The 19,752-nt window shown below is 53.6% G+C and overlaps 1 protein-coding gene and 1 long non-coding RNA gene across 2 annotated transcripts in view; both read right to left on the minus strand.

Annotated features, from left to right (window-relative positions):
- The window catches only part of SEC14L5 (SEC14 like lipid binding 5), a 39,646-nt gene extending 26,007 nt beyond the window's left edge, over positions 1–13,639 (minus strand). The window contains exon 1 of the mRNA XM_077141893.1: positions 13,577–13,639. Coding sequence (XP_076998008.1) covers positions 13,577–13,639 — 63 coding nt within the window. The remainder of the gene's footprint in view (positions 1–13,576) is intronic.
- Positions 13,640–16,903: 3,264 nt separating this feature from the next.
- The window catches only part of LOC143667568 (uncharacterized), a 250,942-nt gene continuing 248,093 nt past the window's right edge, over positions 16,904–19,752 (minus strand). The window contains exon 3 of the long non-coding RNA XR_013168100.1: positions 16,904–17,077. This is a non-coding gene — a long non-coding RNA (uncharacterized LOC143667568). The remainder of the gene's footprint in view (positions 17,078–19,752) is intronic.

Here is a 19,752-nt window from a genome sequence, read left to right on the forward strand (position 1 = left end):
GGTGGGGAGAGAGGGGATTTGAACCCAAGCAGTCTGACCCTGGGTCTGAGCACTCTGCTGGATGTAACGGATTCTTCACGTCCTCCCGTGATGGCGAAACCAATCCTGACCTCATTTTGAAGGATGATTGAAGGAAAAGCCCATTCTCAGGGTATGGTTGGATCCAGAGGAGGGGGAGAGAGGCAGCAGTCCTGGAGGGCTTCCTGGAGGAGGTGGGAGATGGAGGGACCTCATCCATGCCAGTCCCTCTCCTGGGACACCCTGTCCCCTTCCTCGGCACAGCTGCCTCCTCCCTTATTCTCCATTCTTTTGGCCCCTGGGTTTCCCTGCTCACACTTACCCCACCCTGCAAGGACTCTTGCTTGTGTGGGGCGTGTCTAAGGCCTGAGCTTTGAAGAATTGCTGCCTGGGTCCCGGCTGTGTCCTTGGCACACACAGTAAAGAGATGCCAGTGAGCAGAGAAGGAAGTCATATAAACTTCCTGATGGGCCACACAGCCCCAGGAAATGTGTCCAGATCAGGGAACAACAGGTCGTGGGTTCAGCACATGCAGCCAGCAGGGGGGCCCCGGGTCTCCCTGGACTCACTTCCCGCTGTGACGAAGCCTCGTGTTAGGACAGCCCCGTCTGGGGCTCCCAGAGAGCAGGGCCGGGGTGCGGCACTGGTCAGCTGCGGGGGGTGGGGGGGCGTTTGGTCAGCCAAAGAGGAGGTGCAGCCTTCATGGGCCAGTGGCTGCTCGACCAGCGGAGCCACCCCATGTGTGGGGGTACCTCGGAGTGCAGTGCCATCTTGGCTGGGCCCCGAAATAAAGAATTCTTCAAGGTCCACCCCAGCGCCGGTTCTCCAGGGCCAGCAGACTCAGCCCGGGGAGTCCCTGGGTTGTCCCATGGGGGACACTGTTCCAGCTGACACCCACTGAGCACAGGCTGCCTCGTGCCATCCTCCCAACTCCCCCACAAGATGGGACGTCAATGCAGATTCTTTGCACTGCAATGCAGAGATGGGACGTATGTGCAGATTTGCCTCCTTGCTGAAATGTATTTGGAGCCCCCAAATCAATACTCGCAGCGCCCTCGGGGTCATCTGCGGACATGCACGGAGTGGTGACACACCTTCCCAGCTGAGGGGCCGCGGACGACACGCTGTCTGCTTGCTTCAGCTCTCCGGCTGGGAACAAGCGTCCCTATTGCAGCACATGCAGTGCCACGGTTTAGCACTTCTGTGTGTTTTGGGGGTGGGGGGTGGGGGTTGCTGTTTAAAATGCCCCTTACTGCGCAGGTTGGAGCGGCGTCTGGGTTCTGAGCGCAGGAGGGCGCTGTGCTGGGTGGGTGCCTTCCAGCCTGTGCTGGGGCCGCGGCTTCCGTGGTGATGACCCAACCATGTGTATTACATAAAGGGGCGTTGAATAGAAACCCGCACACAAGGTTGCATATTGGCTGGTAGGGGAGGACGTTGGGACCCGAGGCCCTGGCTTTCCCTGGGGGCGGTGGCACTGAACTCGCTGATTCACGGCTCGCTGGGACTTTGCAGAACAAATCTACCCGAGGGTAAAAGACAACAGGGCACGAGCTCTAGACCTGCAGCTGCTGCATGACACCAAAGGCCGAGAGGCTAGTATGTCTAGAAGCTAAATTTTCTGTAACACGTGCTCTAAAGCAACCTGTCTGGACAGCTCAGTTAAACAACCCAAACCCCTAGAGTCCAGAATCAGAACAAGGACTTGGTGTCTCTCTATACCTTAATATAATACCTGGATACGTCTCACACTATGGTGGGCTGACGTGCTGGTTTGAAAGGCTGTATGGACCCTAGAAAAGCCATGTTTTAATCAAAATCCCATTTCGTAAAGGCAGAATAATCCCTATTCAATACTGTGTGTTTGAATTTGTAATTAGATCATCTCCCTGGAGATGTGACCCAAGCAAGAATGGTTGTTAAACTGGATTAGGTGATGACATGTCTCCACCCATCTGGGTGATAAGTTTGATAAGTTTCTGGAGTCCTATAAAAGAGGGAACATTTTGGAGAATGAGAGATTCGAAGAGAGCAGAGAATGCTGCAGCACCACGAGGCAGAGAGTCCACGAGCCAGCGACCTTTGGAGATGAAGGAAAACGCCTCCCGGGGAGCTTCATGAAACCAGAAGCCAGGAGAGAAAGCTAGCTGATGATGCTGTGCTCGCCATGTGCCCTTCCAGATGAGAGAGAAGCCCTGACCATGTTCGCCATGTGCCTTCTCACTTGAGAGAGAAACCCTGAACTTCATCGGCCTTCTTGAGCCAAGGTATCTTTCCCTGGATGGATGTCTTAGATTGGACATTTCTATAGACTTGATTTAATTGGGACATTTGCTTGGCCTTAGAACTGTAAACTAGCAACTTATTAAATTCCCTTTTTTTAAAAGCCATTCGTTCCTGGTATATTGCATTCTGGCAGCTAGCAAACTAGAACAGATGATAATTAAAAAGTATTGGTAGAGTCCCTTAAGGTTCCAAAGGGAAATATATAGATATATATATGGAACTATTAAACTCTCCCATCTGGGAAACCCAGGTACCCTCCCAACGATTGGAACTCCCAAGAAAATAGGCCAAGCTCTGGATTTTGAGGCCTTGTGAAACTTAATTCTGTAGCGAGAAGCTAAGACTCCCCATAACAAGGCCTAAGAGTTGCTTCCAGGAAGACTCTTTGTTGCTCAGATATAGCCTCTCTCTCTCTAAGCTCAACTCTGCAAGGAAAATCCTTGCCCTCCCTCTTACCTGGTATAAGCCATTCAGGGGTGGAAGTCTCCCTGACAACGTGAGGCATGACTCCCAGGGATGAGTCTGGCCCTGGCACCATGGGATCGACAACGCCTTCTTGACCAAAAGGGGGGAAAGAGGTGTAATAAAATAAGGCACCAGTGGCTAAGAGAGATCAGATGGACTCAAGAGGCTCTTGTGGAGGTTACTGTTACGCAAGCTGCAGCTAGACAGTGCTAATTGTCCTGGCGTGCTCAACCCCAATCAACATCACTCTTGTTGACTCCTAAGAACACCTAGGGCTCGAACTGAGACTCTAAAGATTTCATGCACTAGATGTGCCTTCCTGGAAATATCATTCCCAGAGAGTTCCTAGGTCAGATAAATCCTGAAACCCAGAGGGACCAGCTTCTTCAGAATTATCATTAACTACATCCCCCATCCGTTAGTGTGGACACCCCTTCTCAACATGAAACAGTCAGAACAGGCATTGTCCAAAGATCCCTATAAATTGGGAGAAGGATTAAAGGAGAAGGAGGCGCTTTAACAGAGAAAACATACTCAACATACGAGCATGGCTGCTGAAGCACTATATTGATATTCCTTCTGGCCTCCAGTGTTTTGGAGCAGCTAGGAGGAAAAATCTGAGATGGCGGAATGGTGGCCCATGACCAACTCTGGGATCTGTTCTGTGACTGCTTGTTGAAGTGTGCTTTCAAAACTATTGCTTTTTTCTTTATTTGCTTTGTATTTGTGTATTATTATATAATTTTTTTAAAAAGCTTAAAAAAGAAAACCCTGAAGACATCCCGACACCACGAAACAAAGCATGAGACAAAGAACTCAGTAAGCGATCTAGCTAACCTGAAAGGCCCTTAGAGTATTCCAAATATCTGCCAACCACAAACATCTTATGTCTTCTTCTTTTTTTTAAAAAAAACCTTGCCCAGGAGCACCAAGATAGGACAGGATTTGAGTCTCTACCTGAATCTGTGCTCCCTGAAATGCGATTCGAAGACCCTAAATAAATGACTTTGTTGCTTTGCCAAAAAAAACAACTAATGCGAGTAACAGGAATCCACTGTACTTTCTGCATTTTACAGAGGAGCAAGTGGAGGCTCAGCGAGGCCCGGCCTCTCCGCGATGGGACAGGAGGCCTGGTGGGCTGGCCCAGTCCCCAATCCCTGACCCGCCTGGTCCTGCCTCCGAAGACTCTGGCTACGTCACAGTGCCAGTGGTTTGGACCTGCTGAGTCTCAGTGACCCTGAGTTGGGGAGCTGGGAGGGGTGAGGATGGGGGGGTGGTAAGGAGGGCCGGAGGGGAGGTTGGCCTTTTCACCTGCCAGCAGGGTGGGGGTACGATGGTGGGAGTTTAACAGAACCAGGCCTCACCTTCCATGTGCTCCTCCCCAAACCTCATGCCCTTGCTGCCAGGGAGCAAGACAAACAGCTATAGCCAACCCCGGCGATTTCGGGGGACAATGCCTCATCTCCAGACCACAAGAGAAACTCCTTGCCTTCTCCCAGATGGTCGGGTAACTTCTTGACTCAGAGGTGCCGGGCGAGTATTAAAAGGCATCTGGGCAGTGTTTTGGGCTTCCAAAGACTAATCAACACAATGATGCTGGTAATAGCTGACACTCACATTTGGCTCCACTGTATACCTGATCCTGCTCTAAGCTCTTTACAGCTAAATCTTCCAGCCATCCAAGGAAGTAGATACCATTGTATCCTCCCTCTTTGACAAGTGGTGAAACCAAGGCTCAGAGAGGTTAAGTCACATGCCTGTGGTCACACAGCTCAGGGAGGGGCCAAACTGGGATTTGAACCCTGGCCTTCAGACCCCAGGGTTCCAGCACACTGTGTTGCCTCTTGAACATCCGAAGGACAGCCCAAAACCCAATTCATTCCCATGCCCAGGTGGGAAACTTGGAGGCTCTCGGGGTCACCTCAGCTGAGTCCCGGCCTTCCTCTGCCTTACTTCTCAGACAATCCCGGGGTCTTTAGAAATGTGTCTGTCTCCACAGCTGAATCAGAGCATTTCTGAGGGTCTGTCCCCTGCCTGTGCCTGGCTCGGGGCAGGCATTTAATAAACGCCGGTTGAATAAAGTACAAATGCTTGGCAGCGGGGTGGGGACTTTACCTGGAAGGAAACAGGGAGCTCCAGAAGGTTTGCAGGTCCCAGGTCCTACTGCAGCCATCACAGCAAACACATGCAAATGCAGCCACCCCCCAGTTTTCCATATATTACCCCATGAGAGCTGGGGGTAGCATAAGGACCCAACATAAGGATGCATTTGGTAGGCATTTAACTCCCCCCCTTTCTTGTATTCTTTCATATTCTGGAATTATTACATTTCCTTTCTTTCCCTCTTGAATGTGGCTGCGGCCCTCGAGAGGCTTGAACACCCCGGGCAGAAGGCCCCAGCCGAGGTTCCCCTTCCCTCGCCTGCAGCACGTCCCAGGATCTTGCGTGCCTGTGTGGGAAAGCAGCTCACCGTGGGTACTTTCACCCTTGCCTAGGGCCTGGTCACCCCACTCCTGTGCACAGCTGGCCTGCCCAGCGCTGGCCTTCCACAAATATGCCCCAGCCTCTTCCTGCTGAATAAACACATGGGTTGGCCCCCTCTGGGACACGAAGCCACTGAAGGATTTGGTTACAAGCCTCCTGCCAGGTAACCGGAGAGGGACACTCAAGCCCCAGGACCTACCCCTGCAGGGATATACCTGGGAAAGGAGGGACCAATGGACACCCCCACTGGCTGCTTCCCATGCCCCGACACCCCCATCCTGCAAAAATCCACACGGACACAGTCAGAATGCAGAGGTGGGAGGCTTTGCAAAATGCCTAGCCCAGAGTTGACACTCAACAGACATTTACATGATGAATGAATGAGTAATGAATGACAGCAGAACCGTTGAGAGCGCAGGCTCTGGACCCTGGGTGAAATTCCCTGCTCTGCCTCATAGCAGCTGCGTGACCTTGGATAAGTCATTTGCCTCCCCATCCTTTACTGCCCTCATTGGTAGAAAGGAGAATAATGAAAGCACCTACTTGATTGGGTTGTCAGGGGAATAAAGGAGTTTATTTCTGTGAAGTGCTTGGAGTCATGCCTGGTACATGGTTAGTTCCACATAAGCATTTAAGTAAATTTAAATTTTAAAAAAAGAATGAGAGTCTATAAAGGACAGAGAAGCTATTTCTGCTCATCAATTCGCTTGACAGCTGCTCGCTCCTTCCCTCCCTCCTTCCTTCCTGCTCTTTCCAACCAAATCCAAAGGAAGCTGGAACACAGCTCACCCCAAACCTCCCACGGCTAGCGGGGGGAAGACTCTCCAAACCACACCCCCAGATCCCAGCTCAATCCTTCCCCTTCCCTTTTCCACCCTGCAGTGGGATTCGGGGTGCTGGCCACTGGGTGACCAGGCACCAGGCTGTCTCGGGGCTCTCCCTCATCAGCCCTCCACTTTCCCCCTGTGAGCCTGGACAGGCTGACATTTCAATTCTCCCCTAACTCTTATTTTCCAAATACAGTTCACCCTTTAAATGTGTACAATTCAGTGGTTTTTTCATCTACTCACATGGTTGTGCTGCCGTCACTACTAATTCCAGAACATTTTCAGCACCCTCCAAAGGAAACCCTGTACCCATTGGCAGTCACTCCCTGGGCTGGTTTGACTCTGTTCTGCACCCCAGAAAAGCCATGTTCTTTTAATCCAATCTCGTGGGGCGAGAGCTATTGCTGGGTGGGGCCATTTGATGAGGTTGTTTCCTGGAGATGTGACCTCACCCTTTCAAGGTAAATCTTAATCTGCTTGCTGGGGTTCTTGAAGAGAGCCAAGAGCGTTCAGAGAAGCTAAGAATGAAAATGCTCCAGTAGAAGCCAGAAGGACCCACGGAGGCAGAGAGAGCCATTTTTGAAACCAAAGCAGGAGTGAAGGGCCAGCAGATGTTGCCATGTGCCTCCCCACGAGAGAGGAACCCAGATGCAATCAGCCTTTCTTCAGTGAAGGTATCTTGTTGATTCCTTAATTTGGACATTTTCATGGCCTAGAATTGTAACTCATAGCTTAATAAATCCCCTTTGCAAAACCTGACCCATATCCTTTATATTGCATTCGGGCAGCTTTAGCAAATCCAAATGTTCCCCATTCCTTTCCCTCAGCCCTCCCCAAGTCCTAGGAAACTTCTAATATATTCTCTGTCACTGTGCATTTGCCTCTTATGGACATTTCATAGAAGTGGAATCACACAATATTGGTCTTTTGCATCTGGGCTCTTTCACTTCAGCATCATGTTTCCAAGGTTCGTCCCCGCTGCAGCCTGGATCAGGACTCCATGGCTTTTTCATGGCTGAATAATATTTCATCGTGGGGACCCCCCCTCCCACCACCACCATTGGTGAAGTGTTCAGCCAGACCTTGGTGAATGAGTAACCAGCCTCCCAACTGATGAAGAGAAGGAGGCATGTAAGAAACCGACCTTATCCTGAAAGCCCTTTGAGGTTTTTGAGCCTCTTCCTGCCGAACAAACGCATGGGCTGGTCCCTCGGGGACACGAGCACAAAATCTGTAACAGCAGCTATGCCCAGGTGGCCTTGTAGCTGCCATTCCAGCCAGAGCCAGCTCGGGAGACTCCGAAGGCAGAAACAGAGGGTCAGAAGGCACCTATAGCCAGGGCACCCCAAAGCAGCACGAGGACAAGCCTGGGGTGCAGCGTGGCAGAAGTGGAAAGTGTGGGGTTCAGGCCCCCCTCCGCCTCTTTGCAGCTGTGGGCCCTTGACATAACCCCTCGGAGGCTCAATTTGCTCAGAAAAAAATGGAGATGATGATGATGATGATAACAAAAACAGTACCTACTTCCCGTGTGCTGTTGTGAAGATGAAAAGAAGATAATACATGTATGGAACTTAGCAACGCGCCAGAGAGCATACAGTAGTTTTCAAAAAAAAAAAAAAAAAAGGACCCCCCCCCCAAATGGACAAGGGTAAAGCAACCCCTTGGAGGGTTAGAACCCAACAGCAGCATTTCTCATGAACTTGGAATAGGATTTTATGCGTGCGTTTGGGATTTTATAACCTCAATGCCACCGTCACCAAGTCGGTTTCATTCGCCATTGAATTCCCCAGCGCCCTGTGTCGCACCTGGGACGCGGCAGACATGCGGCTAATATGCAGCAGCGCCGGCTGCCATCTCCCGGGTGGGCGAGGCGGCCAGGATCGCTGTGGCCTGCTGTTAACCGCTTCCCGGGTCTGCGGCTGCAGCCAGGGGGCCATCGGCCAGGGCTGAGTTATTATGCCTTCCTGCTTCTGTCCCCACATGAGGCGGCCTCCCCTGGGGCTGGGTCCCCACGTCTCGTCCACATAAGGCCCCCCGTCCTAGCGCCTGGCCCCTGGTCACCCAGAGAACATGCCCACTTGGCCCCGGCCGGGGACGCTGGGGACGCCAGGGTCGCCTGGTGCCCTGATGGTTCAGGGGGGGACGAGGAGGCAGCGAGGCCAGCCCGGAACGTCACGATGCTCACTCACAATCTTGGTCGGTGGGGCAAAGCTACATCGGCCTTTCGGGGGGCCTTGAGAATGCATCCCTGGCCTCCCACCTGCTAGCAGCTTCCGGAATGTTCTCCAGCACAGAGGACATTAGTCCAAAGTCTGGACAAGATGAAAATGGCTCTTTCCCACCGGCCCCTGCCAGCCTGGCCAAACAGTTCCTAACTTTCATTTCTTCAGAGGGTCAAGTTCTGACCCCATGGTTCTTGGCATTTGCTGCTCCCTCCCTGGGCGATTCTCAGCCTGGGCTGACTTAAATGACCCTCAGATAGCCACCTGCGGGCCCCTTCTCTCTGTTCCTACCACGCCCTGCTCTGGCCCCCGTTAGGAACGGATCAGCCCAGTGGCATTTGCCCAGCTGCTTGTCTGTAGCTCCCCCACCCCCCGCCCGCTGCACACACACGTGGAAGTTCTAAGTCAGGAGGGAAGGTGAGAAAGACAGACAGGGTCCCTGCCTTAGGGAACTCCCTTGAATGGAAATGACCCATATAAACAAGTAAACAAGCAAATTGACAGAAAAAAAAATGATTCATCCCCAGAAGGGCTAGGAGGCGATTATTTTGTAGCCCCAGCAGCTTGCACAGTGCTTGGCACAGAGTGGGATTCCAGTCAGTATATGTGGACAGCCAGAATGCACGCATGCCCTAAGTTCATTTCAGGGCTGGCTGAAAGCGGTGAGGTTATTCTGCCGGGCAGTGAGTAACCTCTATTCTCCCAGCTCAAATCAGAGCGCACTCAAGGCCCTGTAAACTACCCCGGGGTGGAAAACATTGCTTCCTTTAATCCGTTAGCAACCGCATCAGGTGACAGGCTCCAGGGGACTAATTTAAACGCATTTAAATTAGGCCCCTGCTGCTTTATTAAAACTCCATCCCTAACAACAATTCCAACCGTAACCGCCTTTGGCCTGGGCTGCAAGAATTCGCCTGCCACAGCTGCTCCTTATTAACGACCCATTTGCTAAATTACAAGCTGTTTATCAATACAAACAGGGCTGGCCTTTAAATATTTTAACACTTAATTGCCGAGCCCCGTCCTTACCTCTACAACCTTTCCTCCACATGAAAGCATTATTGCTTGGGAAACTCTACGCCATGCCATCTTTAGGGGCAGAAAAGCAGAGGTGATCTGAAACCACAGGGCTTTTGAGTCCCCGGGGGTGTCTGGGCAGTCCCTGGGCAGGTATTGTGGCTGGGGGCGTTGTGGGGAGGGGGGTTGCAAATTCTAGCTCTGCCATTTACTGACTCTGCCCTGTGACTGTTTCCTTAGCCTTTCTAAGACCCAGTTTCCTTGGCTGCTGCAGGTGAGGCTGCTGTAATAGTACCTGCCCCTGGGATGGTTAAAGGGAGGTAAAGTGGGGTCCACTCAGCACCCCCAGGCTTGTTGGCATCACCTGCCCTCCAGGTGGCCGGGATCTGTGGGCTCTGGCTGTGTTCCTTCGTGGGAGCCTGAAGGGGCACGTGCGTCCTGGGAAAAGGTCACTGGTGGTCACTGCCCCCGAGGAACCACCGGCTCTGCCCAGACACCCCCCACCCCCGCCGGGAATTCCCAGCCCTCAACCCAGCTCCGAGAACCAGCAGAGCTGCTGGGGGTGGGGACGTAAGTTCCAGGGTGGAGTTGCCTGGGTCTCAGGCCCAACCGACCGCATGTTGGCTTGGTGACTCCGGGTAATCAGTGCTTCCCTTCCGTGCCTCAGTTTCCTAATCTGTAGAATGGGCCACTCACAGAACCACATCCGATGGAGTGTTTGTGAGCAGCTCCTGAGTTTAGTATTCGAACAGTCTCAGAATCGGGACCTGATACATGGATGTGTTTGTTAAATAAAGCAAATTTAAAATGCACTCTGCTCAAACCCACTAAAGGGCCACCATTAGGGGAAGGAGTCCATGATCCAGAATAGAGACCACGGGCTGTAGGTTGACCGGGGACTGGTGTGCGGGACTCGAGACCTTTTGACCCTCGGTCCAAGATGCCCTTTTGCGTCCTACACTCAGGCATCTCAGACCAAGATCACGGCCTCCTCTGGGCCAGGCTCAAAGGAATCAGGAGCCTCTCCAGCCTCCATCGTTTCCGTTGTACTGCTCTGTCTACAAAGATTCTACAAGCTCAGTGTCTGGAATCAAATAATACAGAAGGCTGGCAGGAAAGAAGAAAGCAAAGGTCCCCTGGAGTCCCAGTGGTTGGAGACAGAATTCATGTGAAAGGATGTGGCCCAGCGAGAGAGATGCCCATTCATTTGATTGGATAAAAATGTCGAAAGTGAAAGAGAGAGAGAGAAAAAAAACTTTAAAAAAAATGTCTTAAGCAGGACCAAAAAAAAAAAAAAAATCTTTTAAGCATGGTCTACAAAGGTGACCTAAAAGTGGTATTTTACAACTGATTCCTTGAGCCCATTTTCGATTGCGTATGCCACCCCTCGTGGACTTTTGAAGCAGCTAAAGACACGTTGAGTCTCAAGTCAGTTTTGATGACCAGGAGAAACAAAAGGCAAACTCATCCGATGACTCGGATGCAAGGAAAATAGCCGAGTTCATCCGAAACTTCCCCGGCATCTAACCCAAACTGAGGGCAAGTGTTTCACCGAGGAACAAAAGCAGACATTTAAGGGCAGAAAAAGCCTTTTGTGCCTGCACAGCGCACAACTTATGCTGAGTTATGCAGCTATTTTAGGAACAATGATGTTTTGTAAACAGTTGGCAAAGTGGCTTTGTGGGCTGGGCTGCGGTTGGGGACCATTTCGCCCACAAGGACTGCATGAAGATAAGGTGACAGGGTCATCGTGGTCCCTTGAAAACTACAGACAACTCAAATTAGTGCAGATACAGATAATGAATGCTTGAAAACCTTTTTTTTTTTATGACTGTACCCACAGCCTCTGTGCATCAGTGTCCAGAGACACTTAGCAATGTGGGGTAAACTGAGTCCTGTCTTCCTTCACTGAGCGCAGAGCTTAAAAATATGTTTAATATATTCCAGTAAAGGCAAGGCGAGAACATAAGCTATTCTATTAATAGGGTCTGAAGTGCTACGTTAGTGGGCATGTTTTATTTTTAAGTGCAAAGATTATGAATATTTTTGAGAACCCTAAACATGCCAAACAAAGTTTACATTTATTAAGCCTGTGCAATAGTGACTTTTCCTTTCTGTTATTATGTGGGTTTTTCCACTTCACAGTAGAGAGCTGTGGGTCCCTGGACCGTTCCAGAAGGGTGGGCATGGTGTCTCCCTTCTATTGAATGAATGAATGAATGAACAAATGAGTCCTGGGGTCTTAGAATCAGAGAGCTACCAGGGGCTATAGACAGAGGGCAGCTATCCACATGTAGCTACCATCCATTGTCTGCTTACTATGGACAAGGCCCCGTGCTGGGCACAGCACACACTCACACTCACACTCATGCACACATGCACTCACATACATTACCATATTTTATCCTCATGACAACCCCATGAGGTTCCTATAATCATCTCCATTTCAGAGGGAGAAATGGAAGCTCAGAGAAGTTCAATGATTTTGCAAAGACACACAGCCAGGACACAGTGGTGCAGTAGCAGGGACACAGCGCTTCTGACTCCACATCCTCAGGTCTGCTCACTACAAATAGGAAAACTACAGGGACACCAGCCACAAAAGCCACAATAGCTCACACTCACTGAGCACCTCATCTGTGCCACAGACAGTGCAAGGAGCTTTACAGATATTGACTCATTGCAGCCACAGCACAACGCCCAGATTGGAAAGCCAGGTGATCCCTGCTGTACAGATGACAGAGTGGAGGCTCAGAGAGGTTAAATAACTTGCCCAAGGTCACCCAGCCAGTTACACCATGGAGCATAATGAGTCCTGCACTTGCATACGTCATGCCCTTGCTCTCTGATCCGGAACTATCTCCGTGTTAGAGACAATGCATATGACCATCCCAGGGGTGCTTTTTAAATCCTTGATGCAACTACAAGCACACATGTATGTCATAGAATAAGTTCGGGCAGGACACACACATGCAGACATAGCCACCAGCTGATGCGCATGTCCTTAATGTGAGGGGGTCAGGGTTAAGCAGCAGAGGTGGGGAGCGGGGTGGGGCTTGGATTCCAGCATTTCTTACCCTTTCAGTACACTCATTGATAAGACTATGTGGTGTCATAGCAGCAGCAGCATTTAGTGGGCACCTACTGCATCCCTCATCTCTTGTACTCCTAACTACAAACTGTGGCACTGCCCCAGTTTACCGTGAAGAGAGGTGCAACCCCAAAAGATGATCATGGAGTGAAGAGGGAAGCCCAGGCGGGTCCGGCTCCCAGCCTGTCCCACGGTGCCCAGACCACCTACCCGGGCAGCTGAGAGCCTAGAGTCAGTTCCAGACCCCAACTGACTCACGGCATGGCCCTGAGTGGGGCACATGGACACTGGGAGTCCACCCTGAAAACCACTCAGCATATTGATTGGTTTCCAAACCACGCTCAGACATAGTCAGGGCCTATACTTGGGGCCACCCAGGGCCTGTTCAACCCCCCACATGTCTCAGGAACTGCCCAGGGCCTGGACCTCCAGGTTGGGACTGTCCTGCTAGGGTGGCAGCTGCCCCGATCCTATCTGCCCACTCACCCCCTCTCTACTGCCCTCAGCTACTGGCAGAGCATCCTTGAATGGGAGTGTGGGGGGGGGGGTTGTGAGTGGAAGGAGGACCCTCAAGGAAGTCATGGTTGGAATCGAGGCTCTGGATTCCCTCTGCATGGATTGAGCCATGGCTCCATCTCGTCCTAGCCTCAGACCCTGGCGCCATCACTTCACCTTTCCAAACCTCAGCTAAGGGTGGCAAAATGGGAATAACGAGAGCTACTGGGAATTAACTGAAACAACATGGAAAGACTCAGCAGTGTAAATGTTCAATAGATGGTGTGAATACTCATCATCATTTTATTTACTATTAATTATCATTACACAAACTGACAGCTGTGGCTCGGACCCTGATATTGTTTCCTGCAGGAAATCTGAGGTGAGCTAACAGGTAAGCTTTGACAAGGGGAATAAAGAAAGGACCTGTATTGTGGTCACCAGGCAAGGATCCCAGACATTCTGGTGAAAGACGGAAGGGAGGGCCGGGGACGGGTCACTGGTCAGAAATCTGACCTGCCAACTCAGCCAAGTGGTGTGGTTTGGCTGATACAGGTTCAAGAATTTCTCTCTGATCTGAGGGTCTGAGTGGTCCCCTCTCCTTCCCACCACAGCTGAACTTCTTTGCCCCTCCAGCCGTCACCTGAGGGGCCTGAGAACTAGGGGTCACTCACCGCCATGACCAGCTCGAATGGGTACTTGTAGATGCGGACAGGAGACTGGTACTTCTGCACCATGTTCCCGCAGGAGCTGGGGGGAGCCACCAGTCGTGGGATGAGCACTCAGAACCTGGGGTGAGGGGCCGCTGTGAGGTGGCAGCTCCCTCAAGTGAAGGAGGGAGAGTGCCTGCTGCCCCCGTATATGGGGCGGGTCCAGGCCCCCTGGCCCCACCCACACATATCCCCAGTCCTGTTGGGATGGGGTCCCCAAAGCACACCCGACCAGGTCCCAAACACCTGCCTGTGCGTGTACCAGAACCCCAGACCCCTCTCCCCTCCAAGAGCAGCCAGCACCCCCAAACCTTCCCCATCCCCCACCTCTTCACTTTGAGGGCCCCCCAAAATTGAATACACACTCAACCACAATTCACTTTGCATGCGCCCCACAACCAGCCTGAGGCTCTACCCCCAAGGCCCTCGCACCTGCCCTTCCGTCTTCCTCCAAGACACCCTGATGTGCACACGCAGCCCTCACCAAATCTCATGCGCACGCTCTCTCACACACACATTCACACACGAATCCCCTCCCACGCGCGACCGCCCTAGCGCACGCACGCAACTTTCTGCGCACACATACTCACCTTCCCTGGCACACGCACTGCCCAACTCCACGCACACACAGTTGCCCTGGTGCACACAGGCGTACGCACACACATGCACACACATGCACGGGTACGTACACACCCATGCACGCACAGGACCCCCAAGCCACACTCACCCTTGCCCTTGAAGCCTCCGAGAACGCAGTCCTGGGGCAGTGCCCTGAACGCCTGTGCGGGCCAGGAGCTGAGCCCACCGGGCCCCCAGCGACCGCCCGGCCCCGAGCGCAACGCCTGGGCCGAGGCCCGACCTCAGTCACCCGGCCTGGGGCGCCCGGCTCCGCACCCTCTGCGCCCGGGCGGGTGGGGAGGGGCCGGCGGGGCAGGAGCGAGACCTGGAGGACCGGAGCGCTCCAGGACCTGGGACAGCGGAGATTCCGCGCGAGCCCCGCCCCCGGACCGGCTCCGCCCACGCCTCCCGGCCAGGGCCACGCCCCAGACCTACCCTGCTTTCTGACTGGTCGCACCCTGGCCCCGCCCCAGCCTAACTCCGCCCCAGGTTTACCCTGCCCCCTTACTCGTCCCTCTCCAGCTTTGCCCCGCCCCCATCCGGGCCCCACCTCAGTATTAGCTCCGCCCCCACTACATAAGCCCCTTTGGTTCCGCCCCCAGCCAGATTCTTCGTCTTGATTGGCCACTATTCCGGCAGGCTCCTCCCCCAATCTCACCTACCCACCAACTCCCTACCCGCCCCACGCCTGTCCCGGCGCCCCCTCGTGGTCGCGGCCCTACAGTGCCTGAAGACCCACCTACAGTGCCCCAAGATGCCAGGCCCATCTAGCCCTGGCGGGGGTGGACCCTGTGCGCCCGGCAGTTTACGTTCAGCCCCTTCCCTATCTGGGATCAGCCTCACCTCAAGCCCCTGCACCTGGGCTCTAAGCCCCGCCGCTCACCTGGCCGCGCCCCGGAGCCGGTCCCGCCCGCGTGCCAATCCCAGCCCACGCAGTCATTCACTCAGGCGGCAGGTGCTGACAGAGCGCCAGCCTCCCTCCCGGGGACCTCCTCTTTCTGCTCGCGGTCTGCTAGGACCTGAAAGAGCCGACCACAGCCAAGAGACCAACTCTGGACTGGGTTGTGTTCCCTTAGCGTTCCCTGAGCCCCGACCGCGTGGGATACCTGGATGGGTCTCCCGGATGTGCCTGCCCTCGCGTGACCAACAGTCCTGGGGGGTGGAGAGGAGGGCGGGGAGACAGCCCACGCTCCAGTTAGCAAGGACATCATTGCACCCTGGGAGAACCAGCGCCTGTGTGTTTGCTTCCTGGAGCGTATCACACTAATTATTTTATGTAATCGTTTGTCTATGGGTCACTGTGTTTCCCCGGAGACGGTAGGCTCCGTGAGGGCAGGGACCGTGTCTGTCTGATTCATCTGCCCCTGTCGGCTGCGGTCCTGGAACACTGTTCTGCGTGTTTTCCTTAATGTCATCGAGGATGGAAAAGTGGCGCGAAGTTCCACTTGCGGCCACAAGGTGGCAGCAAACGACAGCCCACGGCTGGTGGGCTGGGGAGCGCAAAGAGGGCGCAGAAGAGGGGGCAGGCAGGGCCAGAGTTTGCTGAGGGGGAGCTGAGAGGGGCAGCGAAGAGGGCCTGAGGCTGCCGGGCGTGGGGTGCAGAGGTCTCCTGCCTCCCAACCTTGAGAGGACATGTCTGTGGGTGGAAGGAACGGGAACCACAGCTGGCTGGGTACAGAGAGCCCAGAGTGGAACAGGCCCAGGGGTCATGAGAATCAGGTTCCCTCTTCTTTCACCCCCAGGGATGTGAATTAATGACACTCACTTGCCACCCACTCTGTGCCACCTGCCCTGTGTTACCTGTTGGGCACTGATCTCTTGCTAAATGCTCCTACCATCTATTACTCTTCAAGGCTCCCGTTCTGCAGGCTTAGCAAATATCAGTACTTTAATCCTCAAAACAACTCCGATAAACTCGAAACTATTTTAATCCTCATTTATCAGAGGTTAAGTAACGTGGCCAAGGTCGCGCTGATTGTGGCTGATTGCTGTGCTGAAGAGCTCTGTGTCCAGCCTTGTGCTGGATGCCCATGGAGTCCTATGAGATGTGAACTGTTATTAACCCCTTTGGAGATGAGGAAACGGAAGCTTAGAGAGGTTAATTAACTTGCCCAAGGTCACACCGCTAGTAAGGGTTAGTCCTGGAACTCGAACCCAGGACACTCTGGTTATCCAATGTCTTCTTTGCCCAGGGCTGCAGCTGAAAGGTCCAGAAGGTGTGGAATCCCAGGCTGAGCTGCAAAATATCCAGGTACCCTGGACTCAGACTTGGGAGGTTCTGGAAGGATGATTGGTCTGACGGGAACACTGGGAACATGAAGTCGGTCCCAGGGGCAGGACCTGCAGCCTCTGGCCATTTCCTCCCTGTCCAGCTGGAATGACCCAGTCAAAACTGCTCTGTGATTTTGAGGATCCCAGAAACCACCCTATGCCCCTGAATATCTTTCCCACATATGGACCCCTACTACAGATAATTCAACCATTAGCAATGCATTTATTTGACTACAACAATGGACCCAATCCAGATGCAATTGCTGAAAGGCATCCTGTAGGAAAATGTCCCCTCTTTGATAGCTTAATGTGACACCAAGAACAGACAGGGTGAGTGTTCTAGTTTGCTAGCTGCTGGAATGCAACACACCAGAGACGGATTGGCTTTTAATAAAAGGGGATTTATTTTGTTGGTTCTTCAGAGGAAAGGCAGCTAACTTTCCACTGAGGTTCTTTCTTACGTGGAAGGCACAGGATGGTCTCTGCTGGTCTTCTCTCCAGGCCCCTGGGTTCCAGCAACTTTCCCCGGGGTGACTTCTTTCTGCATCTCCAAAGGCCTGGGCTGAGCTGCTAGTGCTGAGATGAGGAATGCCAAGCTGCTAGCAGTGCTATGTTGTAATCTCTCATTTAAGCACCAGCCAATTAAGTCAAATGTCACTCATTGCAGCAGACACGCCTCCTAGCTGACTGCAGATGTAATTGGCAACAGATGAGGTTCACACACCATTGGCTTATGTCCTCAGCAACAAGACTAGGTATGCTCACCTGGTCAAGTTGACAACTGAATCTAACTAACACAGTGAGGAAAAGGGTTGGGAGTGAAGGGCCCAGAATCTGGAGTCTTAGGCAACACTGATGTCCAGACACTTGGGGTGGGGTGAGGGTGGGGGATGAGAGGCTTGGATTTGGGACCTGGAATACATAAGGGCCCTGGGATGGAAACTGAAGCTGAAGAGAGCGAGGGCACACAGGGCAGACAGGATGATGTCTCCATTATTTTTTTATTGTATTCAAATACATATAAAGTTTACCATTTTAACTACTTTAAAGTGTACAATTCAGTGGCATTTAGTGCCTTCATGTTGTTGTGCAACCACCGTCTCTATCTAGTTCCAGAAGGAACGTCAAGGTAAAGGGAAAGGCTGTCCCCACTAGCATCCAGCCCCCCAGCCCCCAGCCCCTGGCACCCACCAGTCTATACTTTCTGGATGGCTGTTTGTGCTCTTCCTACCCCCTCTTCTCTGAGTGGAGCTCAGAGGCCTCCTGGATTTGGGGAGCACGAGGTCATGGGGTGACGGCAGGGTCATGAAGTCTAGGTGTGCGGGTTGTATCTACTCAGCTCTCTGCGGCTGTGCTGGTCACGGGGGTGGCTTTGACTACATAGTTCAAATCTGGGAGAGCCTACCCAGAGGGGCTGCCCCCACCCCAGCCTGGCCCCCCAAGTCCAGCCAATTCCACAAACACTCCAGGCCTCCCCCAGGCGCTGTACCTGGAGGCTTGGTCCGCAGGTGAGTAGCAGGTAGCCAGTCCTGCACCTGAGGAGCTCTCAGAAAGGGGGTGCAGGGGATAGCGTGGGGCTGGGCGCAGGGGCCAGGGAGCAGAGGGGAGTGGGTGGGCACTGGCCTGGCTCCCTTCCTGCTATACGGCTGCAGCGTCCCCTCCTCTAAGGGGGGCTGGATATTAGAGACACCATCCACCTCGGCTATCCTGAATGCTGGCAGAGAGCCTGGGAGGAAGGTCACTGCTGGGGCCTAAGCATAAACATTTATGTTCTTAAACCAGCTTGGAGGGAGCTGCCACCTCCAGGGAGAACTCCTGGCATAGGAGATGGCAGGTAGCAGGTAGGAAAGGGAGAACTCTGTTTTTAAACGAGTGACAGCTTTATCGAGATGTAATTCACATTCTAGACAATTCTCCTATTTAAAACCAGAACTCTTGGGACCGGTTTCCTTCTGCTGCTGTAACAAATTCTCACAACTTAATGGCTTAAACTAACACGTTTATTTTCGGGCAGTTCCGAAGGTGGGAGGTCTGAAATCAGTTTCCCTGGGCTCGAGTGAAGGGGTTTCAGGGCTGGTTCCTTTCTAGAGGCTCCAGGCGAGAGTCCATTCCAGGACGTTTCCTGCTTCTAGAGGCCACCTGCCTCCCTTAGCTCATGGCCCCTTCTTCATCTTCAAAGGGCTCTCTCCAGTTTCTGTTTCCATCGTCTTGACCCCTCCCCTTCCGTCCATCACGTCCCCTCCCCCTCTGTCAATCATGCCCCTCCCCCTCTGTCCTTCACGTCCACTCCCCCTCTGTCCGTCGTGGTCACATCACCGTCCCCATTCCGAAGTGAAGTCTCTCTCCTAGAAGGACTCTTGTGATTACATCCCCCCCAACCCGGGTAGTCCAGGATAATCTCGCCATCTTGAGGTCCTCTAAAACCACTTTTGCCATTGGTTATGGGTTGAATTGTGTCCTTTCCCCCCTCCAAAAAAAAAAAAAAGACACTTTCAAGTCCCAACTTCCAGTTCCATGAATGTGGATTTTATTTGGAAACGGTCTTTGAAGATGTGATTGTTAAGCTCAAGCCACTCACAGCGGCGCCTCCTGCCCCCGCAGCCCCGGAGGTGGCGCCTCTCCTTAGGGACCCTGTCCCGGGGCCGCTGCTCCACCCCGCGCCCTGCACCCTGGGGGACCTGCGGGCACCACTGGGGCAGAGGGAGCGCTGTCCCTCCCCACTCACGGCTGACTCAGAGACGCCGCCCCCTCGCTGGGGCAGGTGCTCGGGAAGCCGCCTCGGAACTTGGCAAGCAGGAGGCTCACGGGGGCGCACAGCACCCACAGGGACAGAGGGGGGAGCTGGGCGGGGAGGTGAATGGGGGTGGGGAGGTCGGGGGGGGGGAGGGGGCAGGGGGCAGGGGAGAGGCCGAGTGGGAGGGAGGCCGGGCAGGGGGAGGACTGTCGAGGAGGTGGGGGGTAGGCGACGCAGTGGGAAGGCCAGGTGGGGGGGGGGGGTGGGGGGTGTGGGGGGGGAGGCCGGGCATAGCCTCAGTAGGCCCACAGGGTCGCTGGGGGCCTGTGTGTCCCGCCCTGACCCGCACCCACCATCGGGGTGGGGCGGGGCCACAGGCAAGCGGGTTCTCAGGAGGCCCATGCAGGGGGAGCCATGCCCGGAGCTTCAGTGGCCCCGCTGCCAGCCTCTGGGGTGCAAACATCTCCACGTGCAGGGAACCTGGGCGCACACCCAGCCGCCCAGTAGTTGGGGGGGG

Source organism: Tamandua tetradactyla, chromosome 23 (genome assembly GCF_023851605.1).
Source record: "Tamandua tetradactyla isolate mTamTet1 chromosome 23, mTamTet1.pri, whole genome shotgun sequence".
Taxonomy (NCBI): Eukaryota; Metazoa; Chordata; class Mammalia; order Pilosa; family Myrmecophagidae; genus Tamandua; species Tamandua tetradactyla.